This window comes from Scyliorhinus canicula, chromosome 16 (genome assembly GCF_902713615.1).
Source record: "Scyliorhinus canicula chromosome 16, sScyCan1.1, whole genome shotgun sequence".
Taxonomy (NCBI): Eukaryota; Metazoa; Chordata; class Chondrichthyes; order Carcharhiniformes; family Scyliorhinidae; genus Scyliorhinus; species Scyliorhinus canicula.
Window position 1 is genome coordinate 111,837,260 of NC_052161.1, and position 13,118 is coordinate 111,850,377.

At 46.4% G+C, this 13,118-nt stretch overlaps 1 protein-coding gene across 1 annotated transcript in view; it reads left to right on the forward strand.

The window, feature by feature from the left end:
• Window positions 1-13,118, forward strand: part of igsf21a (immunoglobin superfamily, member 21a) — a 337,456-nt gene that overhangs the window by 20,937 nt on the left and 303,401 nt on the right. The window contains exon 2 of the mRNA XM_038822152.1: window positions 10,112-10,224. Within this exon, the coding sequence (XP_038678080.1) occupies window positions 10,112-10,224 (113 nt within the window). The remainder of the gene's footprint in view (window positions 1-10,111; window positions 10,225-13,118) is intronic.

Genomic DNA, 13,118 nt, shown 5'->3' on the forward strand with positions numbered 1-13,118 from the left:
GACCCCTGCCTGGATGCCAGGGGGTACCCAGACAGAGACATTGGGCATGATTGAGTAGCCTCGCCACGCCCGGCTTTGTGTCGGGTCACACAGCTCAGTTAAATATGCGTTCAGATTCGCATAAATACGCGAGCAACACCAGATTCACCTGGCACCCGGGACTCAATGGCCACGCCTGGGAGACCACACCAGGGCGCCGTTTAGTACTGGTCCACACAAACATGGACCACACTGGCTCTCCCTCTGGCACCTGTGCACCTTGGCACTGCCAGCCTAGCACCTTGGCGGGCCATACAGCACACTGGCAATGCCAGGGTGCCAGATTGGTGGTGCTTGGTGCCAGGTTGGCACTGCCAAGGATTGGGCTCAGGGGCCTTGTCAAGTAGAAGGGGGGTGAGGGGGGGTTCCTGAAGGTCTCCCCAAGGCTGGGCGTAAAGGGGGGGGGTTCAAAAATGCGGGGACCTGAAAGATGGAGAAAAAGATTGGGGCAGCCTTCCAAAATGGCGCCCTGATTTACGAGGAACCTTTGCTCATCAACAGGAAATTCCTCTAAGTGCAGCCTCGGTGGATAGAATCTCCCCGAGGCCAAATGAAATGGCAGAGGGCCATTGAATAGCGAGATGTTTCTCGGTGCTTACAGCGCCGAGAAACACTCCGCTAAACGTGCCTTTCAGCGGACTTTATTGCAAGTCTGCTGAATCATGCCCAATGAAAATTATCCCTGCATTAAAAAACACCTGTGCCCAACAACTGCTGCCTCATACAGAGAGCACAGCGGCTATAAATTCCAAGAAAGCAAAACCACGGACTGGATTCTCCATTTTTCGGACTATGTCCCCGCGCCATCGTGAAAACTGTGATCTTTTACGCCAGGAAAACTGGCATCAAAAGGCCACATTGTCTTGCTGGGGGCTAGCAGGCAGCTGTCATAGAGCTCGCAGCTCTAGCTGCCATTACGGCCCCCAGCAGTTCCGGCTCAGAGGCATGGCCTCCAGCAGCCGCGCCGTGCTCCATGGCGGACTCAGGCCACGGACTTGGACCGGCAAAACAGTGCCCCGCATCGGCCACTCGCGCACCCCGGACCTCCCGCACACCTTGTCCCCAGCCTCGAATGTAGCTCCCCCCCCCCCCCCCACCACTGCTCGCCAATCAGCCCTCCCCCGACTGGCGGCCCCGGACTGAGTCCGCAGCCGCCACGAGAGGATCCCGGACGGTGGAACAATGAGAGATCCACGCCATCAGGAATTCAGCCAGTCGGGGACGGAGCATCTCCGGTCGGGCCTCAGGCAATGGCCTGAGGCGGTGGATACTCGGCGCAGCGTAATCCCCGAGTATGCTGATTTTCGGGGGCCGGACAATTGAAGAACCAGCGCCGCTCTTGATTTCGTGTGCCAAAACGGATTCTCCGCCCCATCGCCAGACGCGATTTCGGCGTCAGGGAGCAGAGAATCGAGCCCCACATCTCTCGGGTTTAAATCCCTTCAGATCTTTGATGTGCAAGGTTTTCACTCACATCAATGGGAAAGCTCTTGTACCAGGCTGTGATTGACATCTTCCATACCGCTAGCTGTTTGGATTATTTTATTTTATTTCCCTTAATGCTTGAATGGACCTCAAGTAGCCTGCTGTGAAGCTAACTGCAATGTTTATAAATATCTAGCTATAATTGACAGCTGGTGACCATATCAAAAGCAATTAAGTGGTCTCACTTCCTCTCTTCCTCTGCAGAACGCACTTTACTCTAGTGGTGGGGGGTTGGATCACCCCCCCCCCCCCCCCTACTGTGGCAGATGATGTGACCCACAAAACCCTGTGGTGATGGGGGGTGGGGCGGAATTATATTTTGGGGTGGAGAGGGGACCAGCCCCTCATTTTCAGATTTTCCACACCCCCTCGTCTCTGATTTAATGAGGTCCTCGCCCAAGAAGGGCAGCGACCTTATTTAAATAAATTATAATAAATTCAAATATGAATCAAGGGCTTCCCCGTCATATGTTTTCCCCTCACTGAATATTCTTACATGACATCAGTGAGGTTTACAAGAGGTGTTTTAAAATGGGAGACAGTCAGGGCACAAAGGTTAAGTATAGCCCCGGGGGGGGGGGGGGGGGGGCAGAGAGACCTGTCGCGCGGTACCCCAGGTATTGCCAGGTTGGTACATCTAATGAGCTGTGCCGGGGTGGATTGCCCTTATGTGTACGGGGAGCCGCCCCAATGTTTTGAGGGGGGCTCATCTATGTCCTTGTGTGGGTGTGAGGGAGTTTATTTCAAACGCTGATTGGGGTGCCCTTTAAAGGTGACGCTCCGATCTCAATGGAGCCGGTGTTGCCATCTCGATAGGGCTTCGCCCTCCCAGAGTGACGACACAAACCACACCCCAGATTCCCTGTGGACAGAGTGCCGGAGAACCTGTTGAGAAAACCGGGCTGTGCAGCTGGAGAGCTCCACGCCAGTTTTCTCGCTGAAACTAACAGTCTGGAAAAGAAATATCAGGAGATTCCACCCTGTGTTTTCAGTGTTACGTTCCGTTAATTTCCTCCATATCACTGCCACTCTCGCTCTATCAGATACTCCATCAAAAATTACTTCTTTATTTAAGCTTTCATTTGGTTTCACATCTATTTTATTCTTTCTGCCTCTATGAAACACCTCGGGACATTTTTCTATATTAAAGGAACGGTGACATTAGAAGTTGTTATCGATTAAATCTGGATGCATATGGTTGTGTCAGTTCCTTTATTTAAGTTAAAACGATAACACAGTGGGATGGTAGAAAAAGCCATCAGTCTGAAAACTTCACGGCATCGCAGTAAGTAAGAGCCACAGGAAATATTGAATCTCAGCAAAAAAGTAAACATGGATAAGGGTCCGGGGGAGCACCCTTCACAACGTCACACGGTAATTAAAGAATCCAGAGGCCATTCAGTCTATTTAAATTTCACATATTGGAAGGACCTGCAACATCCAATTGTTTCTGAAAGATTCCAGGATTTTGGCTTCCACTATTTTATCTGAAAGTTGATTCCGCCAGATAATTACTCCTGCGCAAAGCAATTTTTTTGATTTCATCCCAAAAATGACCTCTTGCTATTTTCAATCTATGTTCTCTGATGCTAGTCCTAGAGTTTAATTCGAAGTACTCTACTAGAATGGCCTTTTCTATATCCGTAACAATCTTTTTTAAGATCACCTTTCACATGTTTATTTCGTGCTGAAAAGCCTAAATTTCTCCAGATTGACCTCTTATGTTAAGAGCCCTGACACTCAGAATTAGCCTGAAATCCATCACTTCAATGTCCCCAGCGCCTACATCTGACATCGAACATACAAATCAGGAGCAGAAGTAGGACATATTCCACATTCCTATCACTCTTGTGTTAAAGCAATTTTTCCTGAATTCTCCACCAATGTGTCAATAATTATCTTATATTTATGACTCTACTTTGTGATCTCCCCAAACAAATAGAAACATTTTCTTGCCATCAAGCCTGTCACCTATGTGTACCCTATGCTCCCCTATCCCATGTTGACTATAATATCCAAGCAGAACGTAGTCCCTTTATTCTTCATCTCAAAATGCACCCCCTCACACTTATATTTACGAATTACACATCCATCTGTATGTTTATTCTTGTAGTTAGTCACATTTTTTTCTTTACGATGACTACAACCTCAATTTGATGTCATCCCCAAATTTCGAAATTGTCTTCCAATTCCAGAGTCCAATTGTTAATCTAACTGATCCCTGTGGAATGTCACTTCCCTTCCTTTGACCCCCTCCTCTATGCTTCCTGCCAGGCTGCTGTCCATTTTGCTACTTGTCCCCAGACCCCACATGCTCCTACCATTTAGAATATAGAACATACAGTGCAGGAGGAGGCCATTTGGCCCATCGAGTCTGCACCGACCCACTTAAGCCCTCGCTCCCACCCTATCCCCGTAACCCAATAACCCCTCTTAACCTTTTTGGACACTAGGGGCAATTTAGCATGCCCATTCCACCTAACCTGCACGTCTTTGGACTGTGGGAGGAAACTGGAGCAGCCGGAGGAAACCCACACAGACATGGGAGAACGTGCAGACTCCGCACAGACAGTGACCCAGCAGGGAATCGAACTGGGACCCTGGCGCTGTGAAGCCACAGTGCTAACCACTTGTGCTACCGTGCTGCCCATGAATCTACTCTGTAATGTTCTATTAATGTTCTTTTGGAAGTCTGAGTGTATTGTATCCCAAATTGTATCCTCTCCTTTGTAAGCAATAAGAACTAGATGTAATAGTTAAAGAATAACCTGGTCAGGTCATTATGTGCACTTTGATCATTTTCTTCTCTGACCTGTTATTTTGGCTATGTAGTGCAATGTTCTGTTGATTTTGTTGATTGTTGTACAGCATTGATTGATTGGACGTGCTTAGTACCAAGACTACGAAGACATCTAGATTTCTTTCAGCTTTATCCTTATCTTTTTCAACAACATTGGAACAACATGCTGTGTACTTTTCCTGTCTTTGAGCTTGATGCTTCCTTGCTTTGAGGGTCACGAACAAAAAGCCGATCCAAATTAACTTTGCCTCGCCTGGCTGCCTTGACAAGCTGGATCAAGAAGCAGTAACACACAACTTCTACCAACTCCGTCTGTGGCTCTCACCCTGGGTGTTCCCAGTCTACATTGGGTTGATTTTAAAGAAAGAAAGAACTTGCATTTAAGTAGCGCCTGTTGTCATCTCAGAATGTCCCAAAGCATTTTGCAGCCAAGCAAGTACTTTTAAAGTGTACTCACTGTTGTGAAGTAGGGAATACAACAGCCAGGACAAAGCAACCCGCTTGATTGTCAACCTATTCCACCTTATTTTACAACTTAAAACATTCAGTCCCTCCACCACTGATGCACAGCGGCAGCAGTGTGTACCGTCTACAAGATGCACTGCAGCAACTCATCAAGGCTCCTTTGACAGCACCTTCCAAACTCGCAACCTCTGCCACCTAGAAGGACAAGGGCAGCGGATAACACCACCACCTGTAAGTTTCCCTTCAATCCACACACCATCCTGACTTAGAAATATTGTTGCTGGGTCCAGATCCTGGAACTCCCTTCCTGACATCACGGTGGATGTAGATGTGGGTGCACCTACACCACATAACAAGCAGAGTTCAAGTATGCAGCTCACCACCAGCTTTTCAAGGGCACTTAGGGATGAGCAATAAATGGTGGCGCAGTCAGCGACGCCCACATCCCGTGAATGAATAAATAAACAAAGCCAGTTGACATACTGAAGGGTTCCGTAAACTGCAATACGGTGATGACCAGATTGTCTGTTTTTCAATGATAAGCGATACGCTTGGTTAGAACATCAAGGGAAAGTCTGCCTGCTCTTCAAGCTCATACCATTGGATGTTTACATCCATCGGAGGGGCAGACATGGCTTCGGTTTGGTGTCTCATCAAAAGTCGCCCTTTGACAGAACTTTCCCACTGTCTCAAACTCTTCCTAACTTTTCACGGGGCACTCTACCTTCCTGTTTATTCTGTCTGGGTGACCCAAAATAATAATAAAGGTCTGCTGTTGGCCTTTTTAAAAAGTAAATGTTTTTGAATGGACTTGAATTCAAATTTAACAATAGAGAGGGACTAGGAATTCAAAACATTGCCAGAACTGCGAGAATGAAAAGGACTAGGCTCCAGTTCCTGAAAACATGTGCTGAGTGCTGCTTTCGACAGAGTGCGGACGTTTGGTGAGAAGAGGGAGTTTGGTGGGGAGAGGAGGGTGTCACTCCTTTGCTTTTCTAACTTATTTACTCTGCAGGAATTGGTTTCTGCTATTCTACAGGGGAAGAGGTGAGCTGTCAGGGAATAGCTCCTGAATACCCGGTATAGCCGGTAAGCGGTCAAGGTTTATTTTCTGAAGGTTTAGACTTGTCCTTAGACTTGTGTTAAGATCAATTCGTAGTTGGAAGAAAATAAACCATTGAATAAAATAATTAAATACTTAGTTAAAGATGGTAGGACAGGTGATGTGTCAAGGCTGCAGCATGTGAGAGCTCATGGATACTGGTGTTATCCAGGGCTAACAGCAGTAAGTGTCTGCGGCTCGAGGAGCTTTGGCTCAGAGTCATTGAGCTGGAGGCTGAGCTGTGGACACTGTGACACATAAGAGAGGGAGAGAGTTACCTGAATGCTTTGTTTCAGGAGGTGGTCACATCCCTTAGGACAGAATCTTCCAGTTTGGAGAGTGGTCAAGGACAGCAGGAGGCAACTGTGGCTGAGGCAGGTAAGAGGACCCAGAGGGCAGCAATCAACCACTGCCATTGTCCAACAGGTTTGAGGTTCTTTCAGCTTGTTGGGGGCTGCAGCGTGGATGGACTGACTGCCCATGGCTGGTTAGCCGACAGGAAGCAAAGAGTTGGAATAAATGGGTCTTCTTCAGATTGGCAGGCAGTGGCCAGTGAGGTACCGGTACCTCAGGGATCTGACTGTGCTAAGACCCTAACTGTTCATATTGGGAGCGATCTAATAGAAATGAAAGAGTCCTGTCTTGAGTACTCGCAGCGCTGAGAAAGACCCCGATATCTAACGCAACACTGTTTTATTTCAGGGCCTCAGTGGGGCAGGCACCACCGAGACGACACTTAGCCTAATTCCCGCACTGAAGATCTATGCTCACCAGTGCAGGAAGAGATCAGATGGCGCCCCAATCTCGAGACCCCCTCCCCCCAACTCAAACCCCGGACCCCCCAATTCACCTAAAGAGGGTTATCAAGCCCCCAACACCCCACCTCATAAGGGAAGGACACCTCCAGGCCCAATCCCTGGAGTAAACAAAATGCCAGCTGGGCATCTTGGTACTGACAGTGCCCCTTCCAGGCTGGCAGTGCCACCTAGGCACCCTGACAATGCCAGGGTGACACCCAGGTGTCGGTGCCAGGGTGCCCAGAGGTAGCATCAGGGTGCCAGGGTACCATTCTGTCCAGAGTTCAGCCACCTAGGGGTCCCTGAACGCCTGCAAGGATTCACCTGAGGAAGGAGCAGTGCTCTGAAAGCTAGTGTTTGAAACAAACATGTTGGACTTTAACCTGGTGTTGCTTCTTGCTAAAACAGTACTGTGGACAGTATAGTTGGAATACTGGGAACAGTTTGGGTCCCCTTGTCTAAGAAAAGATATACTGGCATTGGAGGCAGTCCAGAGAAGGTTTACAAGGTTGACGCCGAGTATGGAGGGATTTTCTTATGAGGAGAGGTTGAGTAGGTTGGGCCTGTACTCTTTGGAGTTTCGAAGAATGAGAGTTGACCCTTATTGAGACACATAGGATGCTCAGTGGGCTTTACAGGGTAGATGCTGAGAGGCTGTTTCCCCTTGTGGGAGAGTCTAGGACAAGAGGGCATAATCTCAGAGTAAGGGGTCAGCCATTTTAGAAAGAGATGAGGGGGAGTTTATTCTCTCTGAGATAGTGAATGTGTGGAATTCTTTACTGCAGAGGGCTACAGTGGCTGGGTCATTAAATATGACCAAGGCTGAGATAGACAGATTTTTAATTAGTAAGGGAATCAAGGGTTATGTGGATAAGGTGGGAAAGTGGAGTTGAGGATTATATCAGATCTGTCAACATTAAATGACGGAGCAGACCTGATGGGCCCAAAGGCCTACTCCTGATCCTACATCTTATGGTCTTATAGAGACTGCTCCCCATTTGCTATTGTAATGGGAGTGTCCATTTAAGAAAAGTTTTTGTCTTATCACAGTGATGTCATTTTGTGGGTGGAGCTCAGATGTGGCTGTGAGATTTTTTTAAAGTTTCATTTTCAGTTTGACTGCTGTGGACTCATAGAAGTGTTTTTTTCCGTCTTTCTATGGTTACATTTTAAAGAATTGTTCCTGTAAAAAAAAACATTTATTAGAGCGACCTGCTTTGGTAACTTAAAAGATTGCTTTCTGGAAAGAGTTAAATCTGCTGGTGAGACGGGATCCAGAATCTCAGGAAAAGCCAGTCTTACTCAAGTGAGAATGCAGAGTGCTGGGCCACGCCCTTGTAAAGGGGTTTTTGGTTTATAGGATATTGTTTTTGAATTGGAACAGTTAAGGGAGAATTAATTCAGTGTTATACATAGATTATTGTAACTGTGTGGTGTCTTTATGTTTGTAATTGATTAAATTCTTGCTGTGTGTTTTTATATATATATGTCAACTGAGTTCTTAGCATAAAGCTTGATTGATTAAAGTATCTGGGAAGACAGTTGAATCACACCTGAAGGGAAGGCTCTTGTGCTCATCCTCGCCAAATTCAACATAACGTTTGTAGGTCAGGTGGACTTCATAATACACTTTGGAGTTTCTAAGCCCTGGCCCATAACGATAAACTGGACAATGAGTATGTAAATCAAACATTTGGATAGAAGTAAAATCTTGCACAGAATGTGTGCAGTGGCTAAATGACCTGGCATTTCTTGAATTTCCTTCCACTTTGCCCGCTCCTGCGCGGCTGACATATATTGTAATATGATTTGCGAAGATCAGGAACACTTAGTATCTCAGCCAAGGGGCTACAGTTTGCATGTCAGCCTTGATATTGAATATCAACAAGCTCACAATTAAGTTTGATGCTGCCCCCGTTTAGCTTCCAACAGGGCAAAATGGATAGTAACAGGAAATCGGAACCTTTGTATATTTTATATTGAAGAGCTCTGCAGAGATAACACGCCAGCATTAAAGTGTGTAACAGGAATTTATGCACAGTGCTTTCAACCGGCTGCTTTTCATGCTTCTCGCAGCCAGCTTCCAGCGTTGTTTTCTTATCTCTGAGTCCATGCCCAGGCTTAACTAATTAAGCACAGTGAGCAGTACTAGCAAACAGACTCACATCATTAACACAAAACAATTCAACACTGCAGCAATCCACGTTAAGCGAAAGTAACACTTCTATGTGAGGCCTTGCAAAAAACAAAAGACGTGCATTTTAGCAACAGAAAGCCATTTAGGGAGGTGTGGTGTGAGGATTGTTTCTGATGATAATCTGTCTGCTGCATTGAGTGCCAGTGGGGCCTTGATTAGGAGAACATTTACGATTAACTATCAATAAGGAGTAAAGTTTTGCATTTCATTGGTGCAAAGCACGTTTGAAACCAAGCAGCAGGGCATGGATTCTCTTTGAAAACGTGTCATATCATGGTGATTATCAGCTAAATATGAAATGGAACCTTAGTCGACTGAGAAATTCAGGACAAACTTCTACAGTTGAGAATGTGGAACCTGCCTCAGTGGTGAGTGGAGTCATTGAGGCAAATAGCATGTTTGCCTTTGATGGGAATCTGGATAAAGCACGAGAGAGAAAGCAAATGAAATATATGTCAGATGTCATATATATGAAAATATATGAGGGGCCTCACGGTAGCATGGTGGTTAGCATCAATGCTTCACAGCTCCAGGGTCCCAGGTTCGATTCCCGGCTGGGTCACTGTCTGTGTGGAGTCTGCACGTCCTCCCCGTGTGTGCGTGGGTTTCCTCCGGATGCTCCGGTTTCCTCCCACAGTCCAAAGATGTGCGGGTTAGGTGGATTGGCCATGCTAAATTGCCCGTAGTGTAAGGTTAATGGGGGGATTGTTGGGTTACGGGTATGCAGGTTACGTGGGTTTAAGTGGGGTGATCATTGCTCGGCACAACATCGAGGGCAGAAGGGCCTGTTCTGTGCTGTACTGTTCTATGTTCTATGTTCTATATGTCAATGGGTTCAGATGAAGTAGATTGGGAGGCGTCTTGGGTGGAGCATGAATAGCGGAATGGACCAGATGGAGCGAATGGCTTCTTCTTAATGTAAATCTGCGTGTCTGATTTTACCTCATCTTTTTTATACTTCTCAGTCTCGGCAGTGGCCTGCACTGTTGCCTTAGCCCTTTAGCTGCCTTTCTCAACTTCATGCTAACAACAGGAAGGGTCTTAAGTAAATCACACAATGCTCATGGAAATGTTTTATAACAGTTTGATTTTATTTTTATGATTAGCCTTAAAGCAACGACCTAGAATAATTTAAAGATCAAAAGACCCATACCTCTGGGCTAGAGTTAAGAGGTTTTTGATGATTTGAAGTAACACTATTCTCCTTGTTTCTTTTGGGATTACAGGATATTTGACGGTGAATATTGAACCGATTTCCCCTGTAGTGGCAGGCGATGCCGTCACTTTGAAATGCAACTTCAAAACAGATGGGAGGCTGCGGGAGATAGTGTGGTATAAGGTAAGCCATCGATTGCAGCCTGACACTGGACCTCTTGTAATTTAGGGCATGTGCTGGCTGAAATAGATGGAAAAGAATACATGCTTGGCAGATGTGAAGTCCTGTTAAGGAGGGTCGTCCACATAGTGATGGTTTTCCCCCTTTACCTTCAGCATTGAAACCAGTTTCCACGAGGCTGCTATGGTCCTGGCCCACAACATGGACCCACTTGCTCAACATCAGCTATCTGCTTTTACTTTAGGCAAACCCTGGTAGAGTTAACCCAACATCGCACCTATGAGTCTGTTGTGACGTGGTTGATTACCCCAAACACTGGACCATTCATCCAACAGCATGTAGTCAATGGTGGGGGATCTCAATGTCTGCAGTAAGCTACATCTCAATGGTTGTCAAACTATCATGGTTGCTGTGAAGAACTAATAGAGGGGGGGCTTAAAGGGTCTTGTAGGCCCTCTGCGCTGGTACACAGTCACACATATTGCCAGGCTCATATAGTTGGACTGACCGCCTTTTACCAAACCCATCACTTTGCAGGGTGTGATTGGCAATCAGCTCATTGCTTTAACTTGTTTGACAATGGTTCATCAAATAAACTGACAACTAGTGTTTCTGCATCAAGAGGCACAGATGGTTTTTCGAGCAAAGAATAGAGCTGTCTTTAAAAATATTTCATGTGTCATCTTTAATGTGGTGGAAATGTTATTCAAAGATCCGACTGTCCAAACCAAAGTGGGAAAAGAGAGGCAGGTTTGGGAGGAGGGAAGGAGAATGATGAGGTGCGAGATGTCAGCTCTCTGAAAGAACAACTCCACTCCACTGTCTTTCCCCATAGTAATAATTTAGCTGAGTTAAGTCGCTGCAGTCCCAGATGACCACATGCTGCTTTCCCCTTTGAGGAGGAGAGCTGGCTGGTACCGATTTAAGCTGAGTGTCACCACAACTTAGGCACGGAGCAAGGTTGAGTTTTCATGAATAGCCTCAACCAGTACAGGAATTGAACCCATGCTGTTGGCCTTGCTCTGCATCACAAACCAGCTCTTCAGCCAACTGAGCTAAAGCGGCCACCTTAATTGGGTAATCATGCGCTGGAGTAAATCATTTAACACAATTTGTTCTCTTCTCCTTTTGTCCCTCCTAACCAGCCAAATTTGACACCCCTCACCCATCAAGGGCCTTTTGCTGGACGTCAGACGTTGCGGGAATTCACTGATGTTTGGTTCATACACTTGAGGCAGGAAGTCGCCAAAGGCAGAAATGTTCTGCAGAAAGCATAGTCATGTGCGTGGAAGAAACGGCCTCCTAAAAACTGGTGTTTCCCTGAGTCAGTTAGACCATGTTTTAAAACTTTGAGATGAGTTGAAAAGTTTGAAGTTCAAACTTGGAGAGGGAATTGTAGATTTGATTGTGGAGATGAGTAATTGGGATGTTAAATAAAGAGGCTATATCGGGGTCACCAATTAACCAGGCTTCCGTTTAGGAGACTCTCCTTTCCGAGGACCATGTCCTGAGGGAAGATTTGGTTCCCAGCATTAAAATCAAACCTGCGGCGTGATTTACTGGCCATGTCCCACCAGAGTAGGGATGGGATGTGACCGGTAGATCCTGGGAGAGGTCCCTTCCGGGTTTCTTGACGGCCATTATGCCTTATGAGATCTAGCGGGATCTTGTGATACGGCGCGACCTGATCCCGCCCACAATGGGCTTAAAAGCTCACTTAACTCTGCCGATGCCAGATCTAACCGGCTCCCGGAATCTGCCGGCCTTGCCGAGGAGACCCCAGCTGCCGCCGTTTAGTGCTGGTCCCTAAAAAATGGGGCCCCCTGCATGGCTGCTTTCTGGGCAGTGAGGCACCCTGTTACTGCTGTTGCTACCCGGGCACCTTGACACTGCCAGTCTGGCACCTAGGGCCTGGAAATAAAACAGGGCCATTAGATAACAGGGTTATTGACCCCTCTAATCCCGCCCTTAATGGAAGTTTTTTGGGGTTAGATTGCACCCCTGCTCTTTTTTCCTCGTAGAATGTCCTTTGTGCTTTGTCTCCTTCTCTTCTCTTAACATTTCTGGCTAAATCTGGGGTAGGGGGCAGCACGGTGGCGCAGTGGGTTAGCCCTGAAGCCTCACAGCGCCGAGGTCCCAGGTTCGATCCCGGCTCTGGGTCACTGTCCGTGTGGAGTTTGCACATTCTCCCCGTGTTTGCATGGGTTTCACCCCCACAACCCAAAAGATGTGCAGGGTAGGTGGATTGGCCATGCTAAATTGCCCCTTAATTGGTAAAAATTAATTGGGTACTCTAAATTTATATTTTAAAAAATCTGGGGTGAGATAAATTGAGAGAGACAACCATATAAAGCAAGGGCTAAACGGCATGTCATTAAACTGCACAAAATGGAGGACGAGAAGTTAGCTCCGCAGTCTGAGGTGTTGTTTAAAAAAAAAGCTTTTTGAGCAAGAGATTGCAAATATGGTGTTCAATACCTTAGAAGCCATTTACAATGCACTGCGGAGATTCAGACCGTGAAACAAGCAGTGAAAATTAACACTGCTAGTTTGTGCTGGAGACTCTGATCAAGTTATAATTAGTTATTCTTAATTGAGGTCACAAGGAAGGTAATGCAATTTGCAGTGTGGTTTGATGCGATTAGTTTCATAACCAATTTTGGATCATTATTTGAATTTCTACTATTTATCTAATATATGCAGAACTGCAATATGCACGGAACGTCTTGAAGCAGTAATTGATGCACAGATTATCTGCCACCGCAGAAATGAAAATGTCTCCTGAGTTTAAGTCTGCAAAGGAATGGGACTGAAAGTAGTAAGGGTACATTGAGGAACAGGGGATTCATTCATAGAATGTTTGTGTTGTTTCTTATTTGATCTTAAGTTGCGGGCGT